This window comes from Melanerpes formicivorus, unplaced genomic scaffold, assembly GCF_026170545.1.
Source record: "Melanerpes formicivorus ecotype bairdi unplaced genomic scaffold, bMelFor1.0.p_v2 SCAF_2, whole genome shotgun sequence".
Classification (NCBI taxonomy): Eukaryota; Metazoa; Chordata; class Aves; order Piciformes; family Picidae; genus Melanerpes; species Melanerpes formicivorus.
Window position 1 is genome coordinate 25,399,254 of NW_027142354.1, and position 26,558 is coordinate 25,425,811.

The 26,558-nt window shown below is 36.7% G+C and overlaps 1 protein-coding gene across 1 annotated transcript in view; it reads right to left on the bottom strand.

Moving 5' to 3' along the window:
• Positions 1 to 585: 585 nt before the first annotated feature.
• Positions 586 to 26,558, bottom strand: part of WDR27 (WD repeat domain 27) — a 120,213-nt gene continuing 94,240 nt past the window's right edge. Inside the window, exon 24 of the mRNA XM_068153534.1 lies at positions 586 to 1,326. Within this exon, the coding sequence (XP_068009635.1) occupies positions 1,279 to 1,326 (48 nt within the window). The 3' untranslated portion in view covers positions 586 to 1,278. The remainder of the gene's footprint in view (positions 1,327 to 26,558) is intronic.

Below are 26,558 nucleotides of genomic sequence, written 5' to 3' on the forward strand. Positions count from 1 at the left end.
AAATAAAAATTCCATTCTTGCTGATAATCCATGAGTGCAGTGTACCAGTGTGCAGCATAGAAAGTGATCTCTTGGTTAATCTGATTTTGAACCAAAAAAAAAATATTCAGGTGAGTTATTGCACATTTTTTGTATTGTACCAGGCCACTTTTGATACAATCTAGCTGCACTACGCTGCTGTTGTGTATATGATTTTGCTTATCAAAAACCAGCTAAAGGCTCTCCAAAACAATATTTGCTATGGCAACTAAACAATGTAAAGAAATACTTTTATTTACATAAACTAAATATTGTATGTATCACTGAAAGAGATCTGGCCCATAATGTTTGATGTTAAAGTCCTCTTTTTTTTTTTCAAATAATAATCTGATCAGTAATGTTTACTGATTCTGTTCTGGAAAATTTAACTGAAATGGCAACACAATTTTCCAGGGAAAAGAAAAAAATATATCTCTCCTTCCACCAGTCATATATATGCTCTCTATCTTACCTAGAGTTTTAAAACAACAGCTGCCTAACAAATCTTTTCTAAGATCAGAACAAGCAGACTAGGAAGAATACAACAAGTTAACTTTTTTCCCCCCATAACTTTATTTTCATATCACCTCAATGTGTTTTTAAATAACAATTATTGAAAGACAGGAATATTTCCTTACATTTAAATCTGTTTTAATAACATCAGATGGTAGCACAAAGGTATCATTTTAAAGAGAAGGTCTTTCTCATATATTTCCTAAGAAATTTACAAAATGTGGACAAAAGGGTAAAGCAGTAAAATTCTTCCTTCAAACAATAACTGTGCTCACTGCAGTAACCACAAAGGCATTTCAGAAAGACATGCAATTCCCTCTTTTGGATTAATTCAATTAATTAGTAACAGACAGGTCTAGCTTTAAAAATAGAACAGTTATTTTAACTGCATTTTCAATCTAGAGTAAAGTGGTCTCAGGCTAGCAAAGCACTACAGACTACACTACAGTTAAGGGCCCTTGAAGTCCTTTGAAAGCAGCTTCTGTGGTGATTTGCTAGACTAAAGTCAGATGGTGTAGCTTCTTTATTTTCTTGACCCTTTGCCCTTATTTTTGCGATAAAGGTAAGATTATACAATAGAAAAACTCTGAGAATAGTTTGAAGAACTTGCAGAAAACTGTCAGAAGAAACCTGCAATTTAAAATGGAATATTTTGCCGCTTGCCTATTGCCAGTTACCAGTCTTCTTTCTCTCCAGAAGTCATTTTTCTCCAAGTACCACGGCCAAAGCTCTGCCGGCTGGCAAATATCAGGGTATAAACAATTGGAGTTTGCCATCCAAGGTGGCCGTGGTGAGCTGCAGTTTGAAAGAAAAGAACATATGGCTTTAATAAAGATGTTTCCAGAGAGTGAAGTTTGCTTTAGGACAATGAAATGAATGAAGATCACAAAAAAAGGATATTTAAATTACTTCATGTTAAGAGGTTCAGGATTCATTTGAAAAAAAAAAAAAAAAAGAAGCAATGTAACCCACAGACTCTTCTCAACCAAGCTAATCTGAAGATTCCATTTTACTTAGATTTTTCTTCTCCCACTATTTTCAAATTTTTGTCAACATCTGCTAACACGTCGTCTGTAAAAATGAAGCATATGTTAAAACCACAAAGAAAGTCAAACAGACTTCACTGTGTATGACTCAAGGAGGGAGTGTGGAAGAAATTAAAAGAAAAGACCTGGCATGGAAGAAGACGGAAAATTCTATGAATTTGACCAGGCATACCAACAAATGCAGTTTTCCGATTTTTATTGGTGTTCAATGTGGTGTAAGAATTTTCTTTGTAAAAAGTATTTCCAAAAAAGTCCACAAACCCTTATGAAGCTGCAAGTCTCAGAAATGTGCATAGAGCTTGACTGCGTTAGCTTTCTTGCACTGGTTTTGGCTGAGAGTTAGTTTTCTTCATAGTAACTTGCATTGCGCTACGTTTTGGACTTGTGCTGGAAATAGTGTTAACACAGCAATGCTTTACTTACTGCTGAAAGCAGTGCTTAGACTGAGTCAAGGCCTTTTCCACTTCCCACACCACCCCCCCCCCCCAGCAAGGAGGTGCACAAAAAGATGGGAGGATACAGAGCTGGGACAGCTATCCCCAGCTGATCAAAGGGATATTTCATGCCATATGACATCATGCTCATCAGTAAAACTCAGTGGAAGGCTGATGAGAAGGCTGCTACTCAAGGACTGGTTTGGCATTGGTGGTGAGCAGCTGTTTTCATTTGCATTACTTGTCTTTCTTGGGTTTTATTTCTCTCTGTTATTTTCCTCTTTATAATTATTACAATATTTTAATTCCCTTATTAAGCTGTTCTTATCTCAACCCATAAGTTTTCCCACGTTTACCCTTTCAATTGTCTTCTTCCTATCCCACTGCGTAGAGGCAGAGAATGAGCAGTTGTGTGGTGCTAAGACAACTGCTGGGGTTAACCACAACAGTCTTACAAAATCTTAATTATAAAATTAGAGCAAATACCATTTTCTGCAATCACATCTAGAAACAAGCAGATGAAAACATGCTGTAGCTCAGAAACTAATGATCTACAAATGGCATCTTTTATTCACCCTTTCCATATTAGAATTTACAGTTATTCCTACTAGTGACAAAAATCGCAAGAGCTAAAGTGAAAAGTGGCTCTCAAGTTTTTACTGATTCACCTGAATAACATTTCTCATCCTCATTTTTCTTGATTTGTTCTTTGTTTGATGTTCTAATTTGTTTTCTTCCTTTGAAAAAAGCGCCTCTCTGGTAAATAGCTCCTTGGCTTATTATTCTCCCCTTTGACATCTCCAGTGATTTTTATTTTTATCTTTTAAACTATTACCTTTCAAGACAATTACTTTTGTTGTCTTGTATCTTCTTTCTTACTCTCACTTAGGTAATAGACAACCCAGTACTGTCCAGAGTAATTCCTCAAACTACAGCTATCCAAGACCATTGTATCTTCCCAAAGACTTCTGTTAGCTCCTTATCTACTTCTGTAATTTATTATCAGAATGATGACATATGTATAATATATCTAAGATATGCATCCTCTTTAAGTTTCTGTACCCATTTACCTTGTCAGGGAAAAAAGAAAGAAAAAAAGAAAGAAAAAAAGAAAGAAAGAAAGAAAACAAGAAAGGAAAAAAAAGAAAGGGGGGGGGGGGGGAAGTGCTTTCACTATTATTTCATCTTGTCACACAAGAACTGACCTAACCTGAGAAAGCGGAGATGGATCCCTTTCTAAGTGTGATAATATAGAAACATTTAGTTTTCAGTTGACAACAAACAAAATCATTGTACATAAACAATTTTGTTTAGCATATTTTTACAAGACCCAAGGAGGTAATTTGTGCCACTCCTGCTCTTGCGCTAGCTGCAACTGCTGAAACATTAAAATCCCTTAGCCATGGTTGTGTCTGGCTAAATGTCGAAAGACTACAAATACACGTCACAACTTGTTCCAGTGTTGCACTGCCATTTTCTCTAAAGTCCAACCTGAACCACAAAAACTGCCATATGTGATCAACCTCTCTCGCCATATCCTTTAACAGTACTGAAACACTGCTTGGCTTCCACCTGCTAAATGCAAATGTATTGTCTATACTACTATTACAGCCTTCTTTCAGACACCTTTCTTTTTAGTATCCATTAAAGGTCATTCTTTTGCCTCTCTCAGGGGCAAGAGAGGATCTGCTTGGCCTCAAACCAGGACACGTGCCCTATGACGTGAGCTCAGATATAAAAGCTGAGTGAAAGAAGGAAGTGGCAGGACATTCACTGATGGTGTCTGTCTTCTGGAGCAACCACTATGTGTCTTGAAACCCTGCTTCCAGGGAGTGACCAAAACATCATCTGGAGGGATGGGAAGACGCTTTTGCTTCTGTGTGCAGCCTTGGCTTTTGCTTTGCATCATTAAAATTGCTTTTATCTTATTATGGGCCTTTTGTTATATTTTCCCCTCTTCCCTGTCTATCTGAGAGGGGGAGTAATAGAGCAGCTTTGGTGAACATTTTGCCCCCCAAACCACCACAAAAAAATAAGAGGACAAATGTAGAATCAAAACTTCCAGAAGCAGAAGATGGACCAGTATGTCTCTCTAAAGTCATCCCTCAAGCTTCAAAAGAAGGAAATATTCTTCAGGTTGGTCTACTTACATGGAATTTATAGGTCCAGGTTAGCATCTGTTTATGGTTTGACTAGTCAGTTAATCTTACTCTTCCCCTTATTTTCTTATGTGAATTATATTGATATGATACAAAAAGAGTGATAGAAGCAGAAATAAAAAGTATAACATATTGTTATTCAATAATACTTGCATATGAGATGGGAGAAATATAAATAACATAAATGCCTTTGAAGCACACATTGCAACTCTAACTCTTGCACAAGAGCTGACTCACCACCACAGAATTTTAGAGCCTTCCCATATTCCACCACATCCTTGAGAGGTAAACTAAACATACCAAATTAGATGAATACAGACATTTCTAATTTAACTTCCATTTTTTCACATCTGCTTTTGAATGTCTTAATGGCATTCTTACATTATAGAACATCTGTAACACTACCTGAGCTCTTATTCCATTTGGTACAGAGGCTTGTGATTGCCTTTGTTTCAATACAACAAAGCCTAACTTAGCAAGAAATTTTCAACAGAAGGGTTAATTCTGCACACACCTATCAAACAACACATGGGTTCCATAAACTTCTGATTTATGAAATTAGCATGTTTTGAAACTGCTCACTTGGAACTGCTTCCCAACCACCATGGTTATTCTGCTATGCATTAATAAACAATGGACAACTCAAAAAAAAAGGCAACCCCTCAAAAAAAAACAACTCACAAAAAGTACCAACAATTTTTTTCCTGAAGTAATTTTGCATAAGTAACTTTTATATCAAGATCTATAAAAGCTACCATTTTTCATAGAGCCAAGAAGTGATATGCTAGAGACTATCATATACTTGTTTGGATTACAAGACAAACATTTCTGTCCTATGAAAAGATGAAAATATTAAACAAACACACAAAAAAGAACAGCACTCACCAAACTGATATGCAATTGCAACTTTTCAGATAACCCTGTGGTCCACCAACAGGAGAGCTAGGAGGTGAGGGATTGCCAGTGAAGACTGAGGCAAAAAAGTTGCTGAGAATCTCAGCCTTCTCCTCATCCACTGATACAAGTTCCTCACTGTTGTTCATCAGGGGGTTACATTTTCTTTAACTTTCCTTTTCTTGTTAGTGTACCTGTAGAAGCCTTTCTTGTTTTTCTTTACATCCCTGCCAAGTTCAGTTCCAGCTGTGCCTTGGCCTTCCTGACCTCATCCCTATGCAGCCAGGCAATGTCCCTATACTCTTCCACGGTGCCTGTCCCTTCTTCCATTTCCTGTGTAGTCCCAACTTGCTCTTTAGTTTGACCAGCAGGTCACAGTTTAACAATGGTCATTTCTTGCCATCCTTGCCCAGTTTCTTACATGTGGAGACTGAGATCTTCTGTGCTCTATAGAAAGCATCCTTAAAAGCCCGTGGATCTTGTTCAGCTCCTTTGTCCCTGAAGGCCATTTCCCACAGTGTACTATTTACTAACTCCTTGAAGAGCTGGAATTTTGCTTTCCTAAAATTTAGACTCCTAACTGTGCTTTTCATGGGCTTCATGCTCCTTCAGACAGTGAACTGCACTAGTACATGAAGCTGATAGGAAGACCACTAAATATGATGAAAACACAACCACTAATATTGTAGTACTTACTGTGGCTTTTAAATTTTGTGATGGTTTGACAGCTAGCAATAATCAAGAGCAACAGGAAAAGGAACGAACTTATTCTATTTTCCTGTTCTGAAATTGGTGTCTAATTCATCCACCACCTTTATACCTGAGAATCTACAGCATATAAAGTCGTTACCAACTCTGGTTTTGTGGTTTAACTCCAAAACAAAAGACCTGTAAGAAGCACTTTGAAAATATATTTTTCTTGAAAGGTAATAGCTTAATTGATAGCTGCACTCTGAACTGTCAATCAGATCAAAGCCACAAGAGGTTTTTTCAGACAGAAGAGATAATGCAGGCTTTTATTGTTAAGACAGTTGTCCCATTGCTGAAATGAAAGCTGAGAAAATAGGTAAAACACCTTAATTCCTTGAGTTGTTTCATACACACACAGAGAATCATACAGAAAGGAAGTACATGTAGTGCCATTCAAGAGATGAGGACTTTTGGTCTTCATAATACTCATAGACGATAAGGTCACATTTTTCCACCCACTACACTGAGTGCATGGGATAGGGTAGATCAAGCACGTCTCTATTTCTGTTTCCCTCAAACATAAAATTGACATATTTGATTTCCAGAAAAAATTCACTGAAGTATGGCAGAATGTCAGAGTGTGAATCTAAATGTGTCTAAAAAAAAACTTTGCAGCTCATATGAGAAAGGTTAACACCTTTGCGGGGGCAGGAGGGGAGAGGAATTCAACTCATCTAACTTTTTGTGTCTCTAATATAATAGGATATAAGTCAAATACCTTGTTCTTACTATAAAAGCTTATATTTCTCAGCCTGTGCAGGGCTCCTTATTACTTGAAGTTTATTCATTTGTCTCTCTTTCAAGCTGTCTTTAACAAAAGGTATAGCTTCCATTGTCAGCAAGGTTTAGTCTACGTTGCCTGTACATTTTGTAACCACGTACTAGAGTGTCTCACTGATTACCTTTCTTCCAACAAATCTGTGATAAGCCTATTCTGTCACTCAGGGCTGCATTCACCAAGCACTGATCATTTCATTTTCTCGCCTTATTTCTAGTATTTGTGCAAATGTATCACTACTTTCAGTTTTTGGCACCCTAACTTCTTTCATTTTCTACTTGACTACTTCTTCGACGTATCTCTGAGAATGCAGAATTTCTCCATATTGGTGTTTCACAGAAGTGTCATCCCAGACCCAACCTTAAGTTTTAAAACCTTAATTCCCTTATGATGCAAATTCAGTTCATTTCTTCCAGACAGATGGTCCTGGAACCTCCTGGGTAATTTCCCTAAGGTATCGTATTTTAAAATGTATTACTCATTTCAGCACCTGCATCTCTTTGCTCTCAGCTTTAGTAAGTATTATTCATGTGAAGGAAAAAAAAAAAAAGTAAAATGCTCATCTATATTTAATGTGACATTTTACAGACAGGTAAAACCAGTAATTCCTAATAAGTCTTTCTGATGTGTGAAATTTAATTGACCACAATATGTGAATCAATATTAAATCTGTCTTCCTGCTTCTACATTAACGTTCAGAAATCTTTTAAATTTACATCTGATATTGATAAAGGAAACCTGTAAGGAGAAGCTACCCACAATAACTACAAAACTTCTGCGATCACCTCCTCAAACACAGCTAAGAATGTGTATAAGTATATACAAATCCCCAATCAACAAGACAATAATAAACAAATTAAATGCTCTCATCAAAAATAATTTACTCCATTTCACATTTTTCTGCCTCGAGAGCTGATGAAGAAACAAACACATGAAAGAGAGTAGTTATAATTCTTCCACCACTACTAGAATATAGGTTTAACTACACAGTAATACAAAAGTTCTGAGAATAGGTAGAATGTAGAATAGGATTTTATGGAAAGCCCTGTACGTGTTCCAGTTTTAAGATATAAGCTAACATTTGTTAAGTCTGGCAAGAGAGTTTCCTCTAACTTCAAGGGGTATTTAAGCAGATCTTAATGTAAAAAAAGCCAATAACTGGAACAATGCACTAATTTAGTCTTTACAACTGACAAAGGAACAAACAAACAAACAAATCAAGTTTCACTGCTTGCTGCTATACTACTAATGACAATTTGCATAGGCCTCCAAAAGCTGTTTTTCCTTTAATAAGCCAGATGAAATACTTCCATTCCAGAAAGCATGCCATATTGGCTGTGCACCCTCATGTACACAGAGCACAAGGACAAAGTACTGGTAAGTGTTCCTTAGGTAACTAAATTCATACCACTACATTAAATTTCAGGCACTGGCATGCAAATAAAAGGAGAAAACTAAAAACTGAAAATAAAAATAAGTCAAGCTTAATAAAAGGATAGGGTGAGCAGTGGTGACATTGGAGAATGGCTCAATAAACATTACATTCATGCTTTAATAACATGTTTTTTGACAGAAGCACTGCTGGGAGAGTGTCCTATAAAAATTTGTATCATGGACCTAAATAAATTACTTATTCCTTTCTTCACAGTATCACAGTATAACTTAGGTTGTTCAGTGTGAGCTTTGCTCACTACAGATATTCTCTTTCTCCAAACTTTTTATTTTTTAGTGAAATCGTTATAATGGTTTGGGCTTTATGACATCATACCTGGTTTTCTGTCAAAAACTATTAATATTTTCATTATTGATTTCACATCAGTCAGAAAGCTGAAGTACAAAAGAATAGTTCACAGAATCAACCAGAAACAACCAAGAGACCTCCAAGATCATCAAGTCTGACTGATCACCTAACCCTAACTAATCAACTAGACCAGTTAGTTTCAAACCTCCAAACTTCTTAGCAATAAAAAGTGAACTTAGCAGTAAAAAGTGAACTTAGCAGTAAAAAGTGAACTTAGGAAAAGGCTCAATAAGTACAACTGGGTTTTTTTTTCCACCATAACTTTCTGTTCCCACAGACACTCCACCCTGACAGTCTGACACCTTGGGGGACTGCTCACATATTCCCCTATTAGTAAAATCATGTCATACATTAACAATGTATGTTTATGTGGGAGCTTACGCATGAGATCATATCCACATGCATACTTAAAGTTGATTTTTACTTTCTTTAAGCTTCAGAAGCTGGTTATATGCTGAGGATACTGCATGAGGAATACAATGGAGGGTAATGAGGTAGTGTACATTATTGACCTCAGTCATTACTACATGAGAATGAAGGATACCAAGGATTCGAACTTCTCATTACATTAAAATTCAATTAAATTCAAAAGAAGAAAGTATATAATTACTGGTATGAAAGCATCTAATAAATAATTTTTTTATGTATAAAAAAACTTTGCTGTTGTAACAATATAGCAAATTTTTGAAAATCTGCAAAATACACTAAGAATTCGTATGGCTGCACAAATAATCAGGAGTGGTTTCCAGATCATTTTCTTTAATTATGGGTTTGAAACAACTTAAATGTAATCTCAGACATTCTTCTAAAGACTGCCTTAATCTCTGAGGCTGCTAATGTTTGCATGACATCATTGTCATTACAATCCTGTCTCTTCACTCAGTAATGAGAAAAACTGAGGGAAACATGAAAAATAATTTTTACTAGCATCCTCCTCAGGTGTATAATTTAAAATTCCACTTCAGAATCTGGACATTAGCTCACAGCAACAGACACTAAAAGCCCAAAATTCTTTCACACAAACATAGCCCCACAATTGCAGTTAGGCAGTCCTCTTCGAAGCAGTTGTTTTAAACCCCTAATTACCCTTCATACATCAGAGGAATGGATTTTTCTTCCCAAAACAGTGATTAAAATAAAAAAATAATTTTAAAAATCCAGATGTTGATTCCTCCTGCCTAAAAAAAAAAAAAAAAAAAAAAAAAAGAAGAAAGAAAAAGAAAAGGAGAAAATTTAACTATGCATCTTCCATAAACACAAAAGTTTTTAATCTGAGATTAAAATGTAACTTTACACAGGAAATGCAGAATTGTACCTTTCTGACTGAAATCATGGAAATGTAATTTCATTAACAAAATCATTGCACTAGTATTTTATTATCACTCTCCCAAAGAAAGAAACAGAAGGCCCAGGGAGATTCCACTGTATCAAAAACTTCTGGAAGCAACTACTGAATATAATTCTTAGGATGAACCTTGAAAAAAAGAAGCAGCCAGATGTGTTTTCCATGTCTGCTGAAGTACAGTTGTTGGCAGTCAAATAGCATAAAACATAATGAGACTTGACCACATGAAAAAGGTATCTTCCCACTATTCAGTGACACATTGCAACAGGTTGTACATGAAAGAGTCCAGGAAGGTTGTTAATAGCAATGTGAATGGCATTTATAGTCTCCATAAATGGCATTCTCAGAGTTGTGAGCTATTATCACTTGTAATCTAACACTAAAAAGCATGGATGATCCCTAAATTTGAGTGCTTCCCTGCTTTTAAAAGGGCAAGTTGGTTTGTCGAAGAATGGAAGATATCTTATACAGCGCAGGCAGGCAAGGCAGGCTATGGCAGGATCAGCCGCATGGCATGGATTCTCCATTCATGATCACTACAGTAAGTTTAACCATCTTGAGGGAACATTCATTGCTTTTTTGCCTTTCCACAGATGATTATTCTAAAATTTTCCAAATAGACTTATATTTTGAGATAATTGTTGACATGAATAATTACAATAAGCATTCTGAGCTGCAAAGTCTTTTAATGACATAACAGGGTGTCACGTATGAAATGAAAAGTGGGGACACATAAATATAGGTAATTCTTGTTAAGTGGAATTTCTCAAAGAGTGCATATGCCATTTATCTGAAGTCAGCAAAGGGTTTTCTGACAGAACGCAAAGTATCATTTAGCTGGAAAACTCCAGGCTGTTAGATGAAAGTTCAAACTAATGATTCACAAGTAATTTGAAAATTGTGCACACCAGGGTATGCTGATTCATCCTGCTTACAGGCATTTTCTACATGGCTGTTACCCTGTAAAAGCACAGGTCATGATGTCTCTCTAGCAATCACTGGTATGCCAAGGGGACAAGATAGATGACCAGCCTGTGCACTGAATTCCTAGTAGGAGTTCATCTGCCATGTAGCAGGGGCATCTCATGTATTGCTTGGGTGAAACAGCTGTCCCAGCTAACGCATCTTTTGGGACAGCATATAGATCTTCCCCTGAAGACAAACAGAAAGCTGTTCCATTCTCCACAACCTGCCTGTCACCAGCTCATGAGTGTCTTCAAGCCTGAGCAAAATTAGCCAGATTAGGAAACACATCTGAATTGCTATTTAAATAACACTGTGTGTAGTCAGGCTGCTCTGGTTTTCATCAGGAAAACCAAACCTTCACAACCAAGTGCAAAACCCAGCCTTCCAGTGTTTTTGTTAACCAACTTGAAAACAGGGATAAAACTCTCCTACCACCTAAGGCCGCTGTGAAGGCAGGTAGAATGAAAAAATAATATGCATATAATATAATTATATTATTTAATATATATTGTAATATATATAAAGATACAACAAGCAAGAAATGAGGAGAATTTACATGTGCTATATAGGTCAAGGTATTACACATTCCTAGTTATATATTACAGGGGGTCGGGGGTGTGTGTGTGAAATCTTTAGTCCTGTGTATCTAAAAAAAAACATTTTTAAGATTATTATAGTCTGGTGAAGATTTACCTTTATATCTTTTACATCCATACTGTAAGCCTTAGTGACACAAATATAAATGTCTCTTCAATAGTCCCCTGCTCCTGTGCAAAATATGAGATGGTGTATTTTTTTTCCCCTTTGTAACCTACTAAGAGTAGGTCATCATATCTAGAACACTCCTCACTTTTTCACCCACAAGAGAAAGCAGGAATAGAAGGAAGGCATAAAATTATTATGATTTTCACTTTTCATTTTATCTTTGTTAAATTAGGAAATTTAGTCTTTCTGGTAGCTGAAGTAAACCTACCACAGGTGCAGTTTCCAAATTCCTCACTATTGTAATCTAACTGTGAAAGACTAAGCTCTGCAATGTGGTATTCATCCTTTCATAGTATGAAGATTGTTTATAAACAAATTATTTAATACTGTTTGCTGCCATTTGGGAAATAAGGACTACATTTTAAGTTACTACAAAGGATACACTTTGCTGTTTGTCCGTTCCTCATTAACCTTATACCTTTTGGAGAACATATATAGTATAAATATATCACTCTGGAAAATTGCAGTGAATGTGCCTGAAGTCATGTCCCTTGAAAAATTATTATGCATGTGGGGAAGAGGGAAGTGAGGCATGATAAGAAACAAATATGCTCAGAAACAGAATTCTCAGAATAGAAGATTGCTACTCAGTTGACACATTCCTCAGATGTGACTTCAGTGCACTCAGTGCTGGAAATCCCAGTACTCAGCACATGAACTGAGTGACTTGCCAGACTATTAGGAACAAACAGCTTTCACTAGCCAGATACTAGACCAACAATAATTAAGAATAATCTGAACCATCTTCTACAAAGTACAGAAACTTCAAATACAAACATTTACAGACACATCACTAAGACTCATATATAAAATGTGTTGTTTTACATGAGAAAAATCAAATACTTTATGTAATGTATATTTAATTTTTAAAAGAAAACAATGCTGGTATAATACAACTAGGAAAATTCATCATTTAATAGAAGCTAAAATCTTACCATAGATAATCACTCTGAAGTAAAAGACTTTTACAAATTAGTTTTGTTCACTATGCACATTATTAATTCTTTTTTATTTTCTACAATTTTCTGTTCTTTTCAAACTATGATATTGCAGACTCACTGAATTATACTTTTCTACTTAAATACAATTTCTCTTGATAATTAATTTCTTATTCTACAGTAATGAGAGTAATACAATATCATTTATGTGGACATCATGTAGAATAACTTTGTGTAAAAAGCAGAATAACTTTTTTTTTTTAAACCCTATTCTGATTTTTGTTGTCTATCATTTCATGGACAAGTGTGTAGATTCCTACAGATGCTTTGACTGTAATCTTAGGGAAAAAAAAAAACACAAAAGCCCCTAAATATGTGCAGTAGTAAACTATAGCCAGCAAGTAATACAGTGAACACACAATATTAATAATATTTCAATTTTTAGTGTACTGAATATGTGCCAATTTCTGTCAACTTTTCAAAATTACAAACACTCTGCAGGAAAAAAATGCCACGTCTAATTGCTCTCCCCACAGTTACTTATTCCAAGTGGAGGTTTTATGTATATTTGAGGTGCAGCACACTGAATGAGCTTGTTACTTGACCTGCTCCATGTAAAATTCTTATTTGGCTGTACAAATTGTGCACTTAAAAAGATGCATTCTAAAAATGCTATCAATCTGTTTTCTCTTCTGTTTTTTATTTTGTGAGCTAAGAAATTCCAGAAAACTAATGCTGGTTAGTCTTCTTGCTGTAATATGATTTTGGTGTTTGACCACCCTAAAGCCACTGCAAGCACAGCTTCCAGCCCAAGGTGTTACCAGGCAAAGACGTTTATTATGTTACACAGCAAAATTACATACTCTTTGAGAAAGCAATTAGAATGTACACACTAAATTTAAACCCCAAATTTAAAATAAAAATAAGCTTATAGGAAGTCTTTCATTTATATTATAATAGAAACAAAACCAAAGAAATTCCAAGCATGGCATTTAGAGCACATCTATCTGTACTGTGAAATGGACCATGGTGCTGTTATCCTTGAGACAACAAAGAATCAAGGTGGTATGTCCATATGGATTAGTACAGCACTATGGAGTCTTACTTGTGTATGTAGCCATGTTAGTTTGGTATTAGCTTCCAGTGAGTTAGTAAGGCAGACAAAAGTTACTCACTTATCTGTGATGCTGGAACAAAACAGTTAAACTCTCACAGGATACAAAGTGGCTACCCAGTACTCTGAGTCTTCTGTGAATGAAGCAAGGCTGGACACTTCATGCACACCTACACAAATATGTCCTTACTGCAGTAACTCTAAGGTGGAGTTGTCTACACAGACACATGCAGTCTGTGTACACATATAGAGTAGAGAACTTTAGACTAGGGATATCTTTAATTTTTGCACTCCCCTGTTCCCTGTCCTGTCTTCTGAACATGAGGTAAAAGCTGTAGAATGTCCCACTTTTTTTGGTTACGAATCAGACCTCTCCACTTGAAAGGGATTTCCAATCAAAGGGAAGGAATGCAGCTATGAATGTGCACAACATTTTCCTAAGAATCCCCCCTAATTTTCAAGGAAAGAGTCTTTTCTTTCAGGTTATTATCCCTGCATACTCATGCCCTTTGGCTTGAGCTGACATCTTGCTGCTGGTAATTCTCTTCAGGACCTCCACAGAAGATACACATGAAGCCAGCTGTCGTAGTTTGGGCTGGGTGCCCTCTGCTACAGGGGTGTTTCCTGTGTCCAGAAGTCCAGCCCAGTGGGTGGACACAGGAAATTAGGTTATTTCCTACCATGATCCCTTGCACCATTATAAGTTTCGCAGCGGGGTCTGGCACTTCCTCTTCCTCCGTCAGTCGGTAACATGGGGGAGAGATCTCCTGGCTTTGGGCCTGGCTAGGCCCAAGGCCACGGGGGGATGGGCAGTCTCAGATCTGGCCAGCTGAGACTAGCCTAGCAATGGGAGGGGGAAGAAGGAGCCCTGGGGGTCTCGGGTGTACCCTCAGGTAGGGATGGGATTTTTCTGGGTCTGTTTTGGGTTCTTTTCTCTTGTCACTGTATTTCTAGTTCTCTGCACGCACTCACTGTTCTATTTAAACTTTCCATCACTTTTGCAATCTGTTTGTTTGAGTCGTTATTTCTGCGCGTGGTGGGGAGGGGGTCTGCCCCAACCCATTACACCAGCATAGAAACTTAGTGAAAGCTTTAAGAATAATACTATCAGTGAAACAAAACTATATACAGCAGTTTTTTTAAAAAATGCAGAATTTGTGTGTTTACCCAAGGAAGAAATCATTTTTCTTAAAAGACAAAGATACTAGGCTACAGACATAAAGGTTCACAGCAAGTTGATATCCCTGTCTGTGATACAGTCTCTAGAGGAAGAAAATATCAACTCCTTAAAGAAGCTAAGGATGTCAGCATCTGAAAAAAAAATAAATACTCTTCCATATAAGCACTGAGCAGAGACTGATGCTAAGTGCATCTTCACACAGTTCACAGAATGCTAAAGGGGGAAGACATGAGTCTTCCTGGGTTGAAAGGGATCTGATTATATTCAATATTAGAATACTACTCCACTTCACTACATATTTGCCAGTTCCTTCCCATTCTTAGTTATGCATCAAGTAAACTTCCTTTAACCCATTCCTGTAGTCTGGAGCAGATTTATAAAGTTTGTGTGGAAGCTTAATTCCAAGCCACAAGACAAGTCTGTCACCAAAGTTAATGTCTGCACTGGTAAGTGAAGTAGGTTCTGAAATCAAAATGAAGGAAATCATATCAAATCATATGAAGGAATTTTTTTTTAAAACATGCTGCCTTGCTTTCCTTTCTAGTATTTATAGTACTAAAGGAAACCAGGTTTTAAAAGCAGAAACAAAAAGGGCATGTGTACAGATAAAGAAAAAAGAGATTCCACAGGGATCCCTAGACTGGTTCTGGAGCAAAAAAGCTGGTATCTTCCTATATGTGGCCCTGTTGGTAGAAGAGATAGCAATAGAGGGGAAAAGGTCAGTCATCGGGCCAAGTCCTGGCTGGCAGCAGACAGAGGTTCCTGGCACTAATTCAGTAGTACAAACTGAGGGCACTGAAGACACTGGCTGCTTCACAGGAGGCTCTACAGTTTTTATTTCATTTATACTCCCCTGAACAGTTCATGTGTAACATACCAAAGCACCAAGTTTTTATTCAAGCTAACCTGAGCTTCCTGAGCTCATTCTATAGTGAGCAGAAGAGAATGTCCTTTACAAAGCCTGGATCCACAAAAGTCCTTCAACTCTAGAACAAAATTCTCTACTGAAAACACCCATTTTTTTCTCAGTGACAAAATAAGAACCCAAAGCTGACCATTCAGGATGTCCTGTTCAGACAAATAGCAGAGAGAATGTCAGAATTTTTCCTGATACTTCTACCTAATTCAGCTGTATGTGTTCTTCCTTCAAAAATACCTCAAAAGGGAGGTGCAGGTGAATCTCAATCAGTTCATCTAGGAGATTATAGACATCAACAGTGAAAAAACATACAAAACTAACACTAAATTGTCAACAGGCAGCACAAAGCAAAAACCAGTAACAGAAAATGAACATGCAGAATGTAACTAAAGCACTATGGCGGGAGAACATGACCTCCACTGGATAGTTATGTAAAGAGGTGTTATATTCTCTAAGAGTTTCAAACATTAAACAATGGAAGATTAGGAATATGTCCTGTGGTATTGCAGAAGCTGTAAGCGTCTGGGTCTTGTCTGTTATCAAGGTCTGCAGGTTGGGTTTTAATTTCATCCTGACACATCTAAATTAGTCCAGCTAATTAGCAGATACCTAGGTGCGCATGAAAAACATCAGTCCCACTGCACCTATGTGGAATACTTATATAGACCATAATTAGAAGAACATTTCATCATGTTTTCAAGATTTTAACATTTTCTTTAATAAGCTCTGAAAAGAACTACTGCACATGCACCTTTTCAAAAAAAACTGCCCTATTTTGTATAGTTTGGTTCCCCATTGTCATAGATTGAATTTAAATTTGCTGCTATTGAAAACCTCCCTGCCTCATGTCAGCTTCAAAATGAAAGTGCTGGCTAGAGCAAAGTATTGTGAGGCCTGAAGCTCAGCTTGTGGTGCAGGAGGCTTCCTGTTCCAGTTGCTGCTTTTGGGTTCCAGGTTCTGGGTGACGGCTCTTTTCTGCAGGGATGGCAGCGGTACAGGTGGGAGTTGAGTAGCGCACTGGTTTTGGTTTTCTGGTTTATGCTGCATTTTTCCTCCCTTTCCTGCATTTCACTGCACCTAGTGTAGCAAGTAGGCTACACTATGGTAATTGTACATTTAAGTTGTCTCATCCATATTAAACTCTTATCTCACTCTTTTTATCTCAACCCACAATTTTTGTGTGTTACTTTTCTCTCACTTCTGTGTTGGGGGGGAAACAGGCAGGTTAACCTGTTTACCTTGAGTTAACCTGTTACACCTATTTATTATTATTTCCATCATGACTGTAGCTCTAGTAGAACTCTAGTAGGCTTTGCTACTATTTACTGTAATTTCATAACAGCCTTGGGACACAACATTGATTCAAATGAAATGGATGACTGTTTCCACTAATGTCAATCAGAGCAAGGTCTACAGTTTTGGATCTTTGACCACAAAATAACCGAGATCACCTTACTTATAGTTTGAAACCACTGTGAAATTACATACAACTACAATGATTAACACTTAATGATCTGTATTTAGAAAGAGATCCTGTCTCCAAATATCAAGATTTTTCACCATACAAACTGTACAATGTCCTGTTTCAGGACAATCAAACCCCAAACTCTTGGCCTGAAAACCAGACTCCACTGCCAAATAAAATAGCATGCTGGATCTGTTATAAATATTTTAAGAAAATTTGTTAAACTCAGAGTTTTCAGTCCTGTGAGTATATTTTGCATTCTAAGGGAATTGATTTCCCTATACAATTCAGCTATTTTATATCTTATATTTTCTCTGAATTTTAACTTGTATTAGAAAATGGCTAAGGTGAAAATTAATAAGATATTTCTTCTCAAATTAGAATACTTAGTAAAATAATTTAATTCCCAGAGCTTTGGTATTTACAATTATACTTTTTCCAAGTCTGGCAAATTTGATCTACTTGCAAAAGAAGGTTTGACACTAATACAGCTATTACCCTGTCCTTACGTACAGTAATCCATAATCCTCTTACATGTAAATAATAATATGGCAATTCACTGTTCCATAAAACAAACCTTTCCCATGTGTCTATCAAAATAAAATTCAGTTTGTGTTCGCTAATTCCTATTCTTGGTGAAATGTATTTCAATTATAATTTCACTGTCTTGCAGCACAAGGCATATATCTTTTTATTCACCTTATATTCCTCTTTCATGTTTTAAGAACTTTCACCTTATAAAAATCAGTTCTACACTTTTCTGCACTTTAAAGCTTTGCACTAAAATTGTGTGAATACACAGTTGTCCTTTGTTTCTTTCATTCCTTCCAGATTCTGTTCTACTTCTGGTTTTGGTTGGGGTTTTGTTTTGGTTTGGTTTGGTGGGTTTTTTGTTACATTTGGTGAGTTTTAATTGTATATAGTTATTTTACACAAAGTTTTAGTAGCAATGTTGTAAATTGCTAACACTTCTTTTGAAGAATAATTTTAAGTCAAGTCACTATCAAATATATTCTAAAGAACAAACCTGTGATCCATACACATTTGTCTCTGTAGATCTGCCTAAGAGTTCACCTGTTGGTCACAGACAGAGCAGAAACAGGGATAAATCTTACTATTTATTTACCTAATATAACTATTTCCATCAAGAAGAAAAAATCTTGCAAATGGAAACTAAGAAATTTTCTTTTTTTTGACTACAAAGACAAGATGAATGCCTCAAGGTTCAAATATACATTCTAAATACAAACAAGCAAAGAGATAAAGAATATGCTCCACATATAAGTGTAAGGTAGGATGGTGCAATTGGTCTTTTGGGAATCTAGTATTTCATACAGATTATAAAATATAACTATTTCAACACTTATTAATGACATAAGCTAACACTAGTAAGAATCATATCCATAAAGTGACTCTTTTTATTTTTTCTTATTTAATTTGTAAAAGTCAAAAGTTAAGTTGTAAGACTGATGTATCACTTGGGAACAGCATATCCTAGAGTAGCCATCATTCTTATAAAGTTTAACCCATAAGGAATTTCTCTACATACCTAATTTTATTTTATAAGGCTCAAATTGGTCTGTTAAAATTGAGAGGCAAGAATTTGGAAATCCAGCCTCTTCCCCAGAAGCATAAGTTTCACAGCATTTTGCATAACGATACGTAACAAACAAGATTCAACAAAGAACATTTGTAAAGATCTCTGCATATTCCATGAAGTGTTAGCTCTTCTACATTTATGAGGACACATCTCAAAGACATAGTCTACTGAAAGAAAAAATACGAGTTACCAGGTGTCATGGTAGGACCAAACAGGCTCAGCACAAACCCAGGCAGCTCCTGATGTGTCTAGACATGGTCCCTCTCTCCACTTTCTGTCCTGCAGGAGTCAGGGTAACATGGGAAAAGGGACAAAAAGGACAGGCCCCAACATGTCTGGTGAACAAGTCTCCCTGTAGGGTAAGAGCACGTGTACTGGCCACTGCTTCTCCCTGACTAGGCCTGTTTCTGCCTTTCATGGCCACAGCCCAGCAGAGTCCCTTTTCATTGGGTAACTGTTTGCAGTCTTCAGTTGCCCTACTGGCCCAACTGAATCTTGGGCAAGTGATAAATATGGGTTGGTTTGTAGTCACCTCGTCTTGCCTTGCCTGCTTGGACCTGTCTTGCCTGAATTGCTTTGCCTGGACTACCTTGGTTCAAGTTGCCTCTTCCAAGACCTGGGAGCCACAAGCCCTACTCACCACAAGCTTGACAAGTCACGAGCCTTTGGATCCAAGCCTTGCTTCCCTTGCAACTAGAATTCAAGCCATACCTCAGTTTACCCAGGAAGATGCAAGAGCCCTTTGTGAGAATACATCATACAGCCTGTTGTCCTGCTGAAGCCAGACCAGCATTGAAGACCACGTTGGCACCCTTACAGCCTCAATGGCTAATATACAGCAACAGCACCTCCCTTTTTGGGGTGGAACTCTTAGTGAGTAATTAATGCATTGCCTCCTTGGCTTAACGTTTCTTGTGGAGTCTCCCCCCGCCACACTCAAGCACCATTTTGCTCCAGGGGATTCTCTCTGTTATTCCTTCCCATTAAAATTGTCATATTGCCTACATATTGTACATTCCCACTCTAAGCATACATTCCAGCCATACACTGAACCTATTTGATAAGTTTTTGGCAATTTTCCATATTAATAGAATGCTATCCATATTTTTATTAATTTTCATATTTGCTATATTAATTCCATAAATTAATATATTCTATAACACCAGGAACTGCAATAGGAAAACCCAACAAACCCCTGCACTAATGAGAAAGTTTTTTTCGGTATGCATGTGGACCTGGGGGCAAAATTCCAACCCAGACCTGAACAACTGGTGCTGTTCACTTGAGAAGATGAGTGGAACAGATTTAACTGCAGGAACTGTCAATGAGTGTTTCAATTAAGATTCTGAGAACTGATTTTCTCTGTTCCTTCTGCACCTATTACCTTGGCTAAATAATGCTTCTTTTCTAGCATGAAATTTCGTATCTGGAATCACATTGTTTCTTTCCTAACCATCTTTAGCTCTCCACAGCGTTTTCCAAATTCCCCTACTGACATGCTTACCTCCTTGTCAGCTGAGAAATTTCTCTCCTTCCCTTGCCTCAGAGGTCCAGTCTCAGGCATCAACTTATTTCCTTTTTTCTCTCCATTACTTATTAACATATCAATGTCATCTGGCTCTTCCTCCTTCCAAGATAAACATTCTTTACTTTCTGCATCCTTAAAAGGCCTGCTGTTTTCCAAACTTGATTCTCCAGTTACAGATCATCTCTCATTTACTTAATAATGAAGAATGTGCTGTTTGCAATCAGGCTTGGTGGGACTTTTTTCTCCCACTCTTTTAATGTATTCACTGCCTTTGAATTCCAGTGAATGATTCCTAACAATCCTTCTAACTATGCTATTCCTAGATATAACTAAGAATAAATGTGTCATCCTTATTTGTTTCATCTATCTATCTATCATCTATTAGTTCAGCCTTCAAGTCAGCTGACAGTGCTTTTCTTGGAGTCTAGGTCTCTCTTGGCATCCTTGATTCTTCTCTGTCCTGACTATACTTCTGCTTCATAAATCTGTCAGAAGAGCATTCTCATTTCCCAGTCAATTTCCTACATCATCTCAGAGAAGTATGTCCTTACTTTTCTCTTCCTCCCCTCCTCTTTACATCTTAACTTCAGATAATGCCAAATAACTGTATCTCCAGGCATGACCCACAGTTAAACCTCTCCCTAATGATTTAGGCATTATTTCAAATTTACAAGATTAGAATAATGATCCTCATTTCTCTTCCACTGCAGTTTTAGCTAAAATGTTCTCCAACATTATAGACAGCAACTTGTCACTGGGACAGATAAACTGAAGATTATCTGCAACTTCAATTTCCTTCTACATCATTACCTCTAAGTTATGTGTTAGTCCTACAAATACTTTCTGCTCAAGACATCAAGGATATGATCTTCCACGTTCACTTAAACAGATAAAATATTCATATAAGCTTAGGTCTTATTGCAACAATGTCCTTTTTCCTCAGCTTGTCAATTGTTTTCATCCTTCCTTTCCTTCAGTAGTCGCCCCTTGATTTAACACAAAACCCACTTTGACCACACCACAATCTTCCCTTCATTTTTTTCATTTCATCAGCCCTAAGATAGTAATGTTCACTAAAACATTTGCAAAGCTTTTTCTGCATCAAGTCTTGAGCACCTTGCTTGCAAGAAGTACAACTCATCTGTGATAGTCAAGTTTGCAACATTATCATACATTAGCCTGCTCCTTCATTTAAAAGAACAAAACAGTTACTGTGGAACACTGCAAAGTCTTTATTAGTGTTGTGCTACACTGATCTATATTGATATTCATGAACAGCAATCTATCTGACTCAAAACCCGAATTAATAATCAAAATGGGAAAATCTAAAAAATTATGTTTAAAAGCCAAAGAAAAATACTCCCCAAAAGATATAATTGCAATGATCTTTGAGGTGTGCATATAAGGTACACTGTTAGTCTTCCAGAGTATTAATTCTTGCAAGTTCTTAAGAGAAAATGCCAATGTTAGAAAAAGTTCTTTTACACAGACAGGTCTAAAAAGTTCTTATACAGACAGGTCTAGAAAAATTTGTATATGTTTCCTCTGAGCAGTGTAATAAGGACTTATAGGCAAGTGGGGAAAAAAAATTACTGTGACTTAAAAATGCAAAAAGACAGACAGATATGATTCTTTACTACCACAAATATTTAAATTAAACATTTTTTCTAGTTTCAAAACATTTGATCTATAGCTATATTATTATTTTTATATACTTTTTCAGTTAAAAAACCCAACACCCAAACTATATTACATCAGCTACAATACATGCCTTGCATGTTTCCAAAAGATAGCCTAAAATGGGCATTCCACACAAACTGTTAACGTCAAACACAGATTAAGTTTAATTGGAGCTTTGAATATTTAGCTTTGCTGAATACAGGTCTGGTGTGAAATTCCAGTACTCAGAGTTACCCATACATTGACCACAGAATCCATCTATAGCACAAAGACAGTCTATAAGAGAGGGTAGACAATCTATGAATTTTCTTTAGCTACAAACTGTGGCAAGAAACTTTCTGAATCCAGAAGACATACAATGAAAGTTCACAAAGTTATTTCATTAAATACATTAAATATTAATTACATTAAATACATTAAATATTAAATATACACACACATATATAGATATAGATATTGCTACTTTTTGCAAACTCTGTCTCATTTGTTGCAGGTTTAGAACTGCATCCTTCATAAATGTCTTGAATTCAATGAAAATGGATTATGCTGTCCACTTTCTTGCCTGTTTTCCTTTGTTTTCTCTCCCTTGTTACCCCTTCCAAAATTTAATTCTCACTTCTCTCCATCTCCACTGCTGACTCAACAATTCACTTTCTGAAATGTTTGTTAACATGACAGCTTTTAAAAAGTAACTGTTGAACTGGTAAGGGATTTCATCAATAGTGGTTGAAAAAGTTTAGAACTTTACACCTCACTATCACAGGCAAGATTAATATTAAGCTGATTTTCAATAGGGGCAGTTATGAACAAGAACTGTGTTGGCAACTAAGCCAAATGCTGTTTGACAGCATTTGCAATGACTTACCAAAAAGAAAACAAACCAAAAAAAACCCCAGCATATCATCAATGCTGAATTTCCAAAACAAAGCAGTGTTCAAGCCAAGGTTATGTATTGTCTATGAGAGCCACCATCCAGTGAGAAACTATTGGAAATAATGATGAAGCAGCTCACATAAGGACATATCAAAAAGTGCTAACAACAGTTCTACAAGATTTAGTTATCCCTAGCCTGTCCACATTGGCATGTGCTATGGGAATAGAGAAAAATGCATTAGCAATGTCTATGGTAGCATACCATTTGGCCTCTTTGGATTCCAGCTCATACTGTAGCTCCATCATTTCTGATACTGCTCATAGGTGTTGAATGCAAGGGACGCACACTTTTTGACTGTGTACCAAGCTCCAACTATAGCCAGGGACTCGATGTAGAAGCTGCAGGAGTGACTGATCTCTTTGTACAAGAGGTGGAATCCAAAGAGGCCAAATGGTATGCTACCATAGACATTGCTAATGCATTTTTCTCTATTCCCATAGCAGAGCCATAGAGTATCTCTCTAACAGCAAATTCTCTCAAGCGCTTAATTCCCTCATCTATGGTAGTCCAGGGTTTAGAATTCCATGGAAGATCATCTCCGGAAGGGTATCTCAGGGCAACCGCCATTAAAAGGCGTATCCACAGATTAACCTTACCGAGAACCCTGCCTAGATGTCTATCTATTCCATTATCCCTCGAGAGAGTTCCTAACTGAGCTGCTGACTTGTCTCCAACTGTTAGAGCTGGAGCACCTGTATCATAACACCTACTAAGCCAAGCTAGAACTGGCTCCTTATCTGCCCTGGTGTAATCTTTACGGACATTTCTTAGCTCTTCGCGGGGTGACGAACAGTCCGAAATGTCATCTGACTCTTGCTCCTCCCCCTCAACTTGTTGTCCTAATAATCCTCCTGCCATTTTCTCAAGGAACTCTTTAAGCTGAGAACCACCTTTGCCAGCTCCTTTCCTAGCTGCATCTCTATCCTGCTTTGCTCTCACTAGGTCAGCTAGATCTTTAAAACAAATCAGATCGTATATATGGGATCTATCTGTGTAAAAAAATTTTTTTCAGCTTATACTAACAGACAAAGATTGCTGCCTAAACTAACTTCCCATTGAGTAATGTTTGAATGTGTGCAAAAGCACAAATAAGTTATTAACTTGGTTTCATTTCCAGCAAACCCATCAAAGGTTTCTTTACCTTTACCCATCATGAAAAGAAAAAAAAGAAAAGAAAAAAAAAAAAAAGGAGGGGAAGAAAAAAAATAGATTTCAATGTATTAAAAAATACCTGCATTTACTAAGTAGCATATAGGAATAAATATCTTTAGTGACAAGCAACAATATCTATAGCGTCACATTTACAAGAAGAATGTAATGGCAGCCACAGATGGTTAAAGAAACACATGTACACATGGTAACAACACTCCTAATGTGCTTAAATTATGAGGCAGATTCAGCAAATGACAAAATAAAAAAGCCATACTTAAAGCTGAAGGACAGACTTCACTAGTCTGTTTCTATTCTCATCAGAAAAGTAAAGGGATAAGGACAGAGACAAGTTACAGATGGCAATAACTAAATCGATTGGCTTATACAATTGGATAACTAACCATGTAATTATCAATATCTCATTCCTAAAAGACCTTAAGACCACTTGGTGTAGCAGAATTAACTAATACTAATGTAGTGTATTTTATTCTTTCTTTGTGAGCCTTTTTTCCACACAAAATTAAGCATCATAAAGACTCATGTCAGGTTTGCAGTACGTGTTCAACATGATGCAGTAGGATACTGAAACTATTTCTCCTCATAAGCCAATGAAACATACTTCATGAAAACACTACATCCTTGCTATGATTTTAGCACTTATTTCATGCTGAGGTATTCACATTTTTCAAACCAGACAAGAACATGCATACAAAAAGTGTAAATTATGGTTTTTTGCTCACGTTTAACTTTAAAAATACGGAAACATTTTCTTTCATGAGAGCTGAGAAGAAAAACATGTGTTAATAATTTGTCCAGAGAGCAAAAATGTCAGAAATAAACAACTGACACGTTAAAATGAAAACATGCACAAAACTCTTGTAGGATTTGACCTTAATAGCAACATCTTTTTTTTTTTTTTTCCTTCATTTAATGTCACTGAACATAATTGGTTTTGCTGTTGCAGGATTCACATTTTCTAAACAGACAGACATAAGACTACATTTAAAGCAGAATAAACACATATTACCCAGAGTACTACAAACAAACAAAAATACTGGCTACTTTACTGATTGGTCATGGCTAAATTTCACAGTTTTCCATCTCTGACAAATATGTTAAAAAAACACACTATGAATGGATACATGCACTGACACGAGGAATAAATGGAAGATATTACAACCACTAGCACCACTGATATTTTAAACAAGAGGAGCTGTACTGTTGGAGGTAGTGTCATTCTTAAGGAACAGTCAACAAAAAGGAACTCTAATAACAAGGTAATCGAAGTGATTCACTTCCAAGCAAATACAATTCAACATTTCTTTACAGCCATTTGGCACACGAATCTCCTTCAAGGTCTGGAAAAATTCTGTGGTTTGGCAAGAGAGCAGCACAAGGGTACAACTGTATACAGTATTACAAAGTGAAACTGTATTCTTTCAGTAGAATGCAACTGTTCTAATTAAAGAGTTTACCTATTTTTAAAGCTACTACAAGATGGGCAATGAGTATTTTGGTCTTTCACTACCTCTCGCCAATCCAGTAACTATATCTACCTTTGTAGGCTTATATTTAGAGTTGTAAACTCTGATTTTATTCATTGAAAAATATGAAGTTAACCAAAGTATGTCTCAAAATGAGACTGTGACCTATAAGATAATTTAACATGGAGTTACTATGCATGCAGAATCTTCTTTTTATATAATGTCTCTCTGTTTCCCAGGGGAGTGATTGTCACAATATCAGCCACACTTAGCAGAATTAAATACATTAATACATTTATAAACAGAATACACTACTCTTGCTCCAGCCATAGTGCCTTCCTGAAAATCCCCCTCCCAGGAAACTCTTGGACCACCCATGATACCTGCTATTTAAGAGCTATTTGTTATTTATGGACTGTCACGGACTGCCAATGTATTACAACCACCCATTTTGAGTTGGCTTGAGGAATGTGACTCAGGCCATTGAGCTAAAGACTAAAAGCTTAAACACTGAATAAAATATCTAACGAATTAACAAACAACTGATTTAAGAGTAGGTTCCAATCTCATCTTCAGAAAGGATATGAAAGCTATTAGAATCCTCAATCACTGGAGTGTTTTTATACCCTGCTATTTAATCCATAAGCCAAAGTGTGTAGCAGGTGCCTTACACTGTTATGTATGAAACACTGGGAAAGTACAAAAACCTGATACATTATTATGGGCTGCAATCTTAGATTTCCAGACTGTGACTGTTTGACGCTGCCCCCTTAAGAAAGGGAATATGGTGGACGGAAGTTGATAAACGAAAAGAAGGATCTAAACTAATTTCATTGGTAGAGTGGGAGGAAGCACCTTCTGAACTGGGAGTGCAGGAGGGTATCCTGGGCATTCCAGCACTTTTCTATCAGTCTTTCTTCCACTCCTCCACCGAGCAGCAGCTCTCTGTGCTGGGCTTTCGGCCAAGGCTTTGGCCTTGAAACTGATAAGGCCTGTATTAACTCCTTTCCAATTAACACAACTGCTTCTAACCTTTTTTTCTCTTTCTTTCTCTTTCTAACCCGCTCTGGGGAGCTACTCTGTTGTATATCTTTG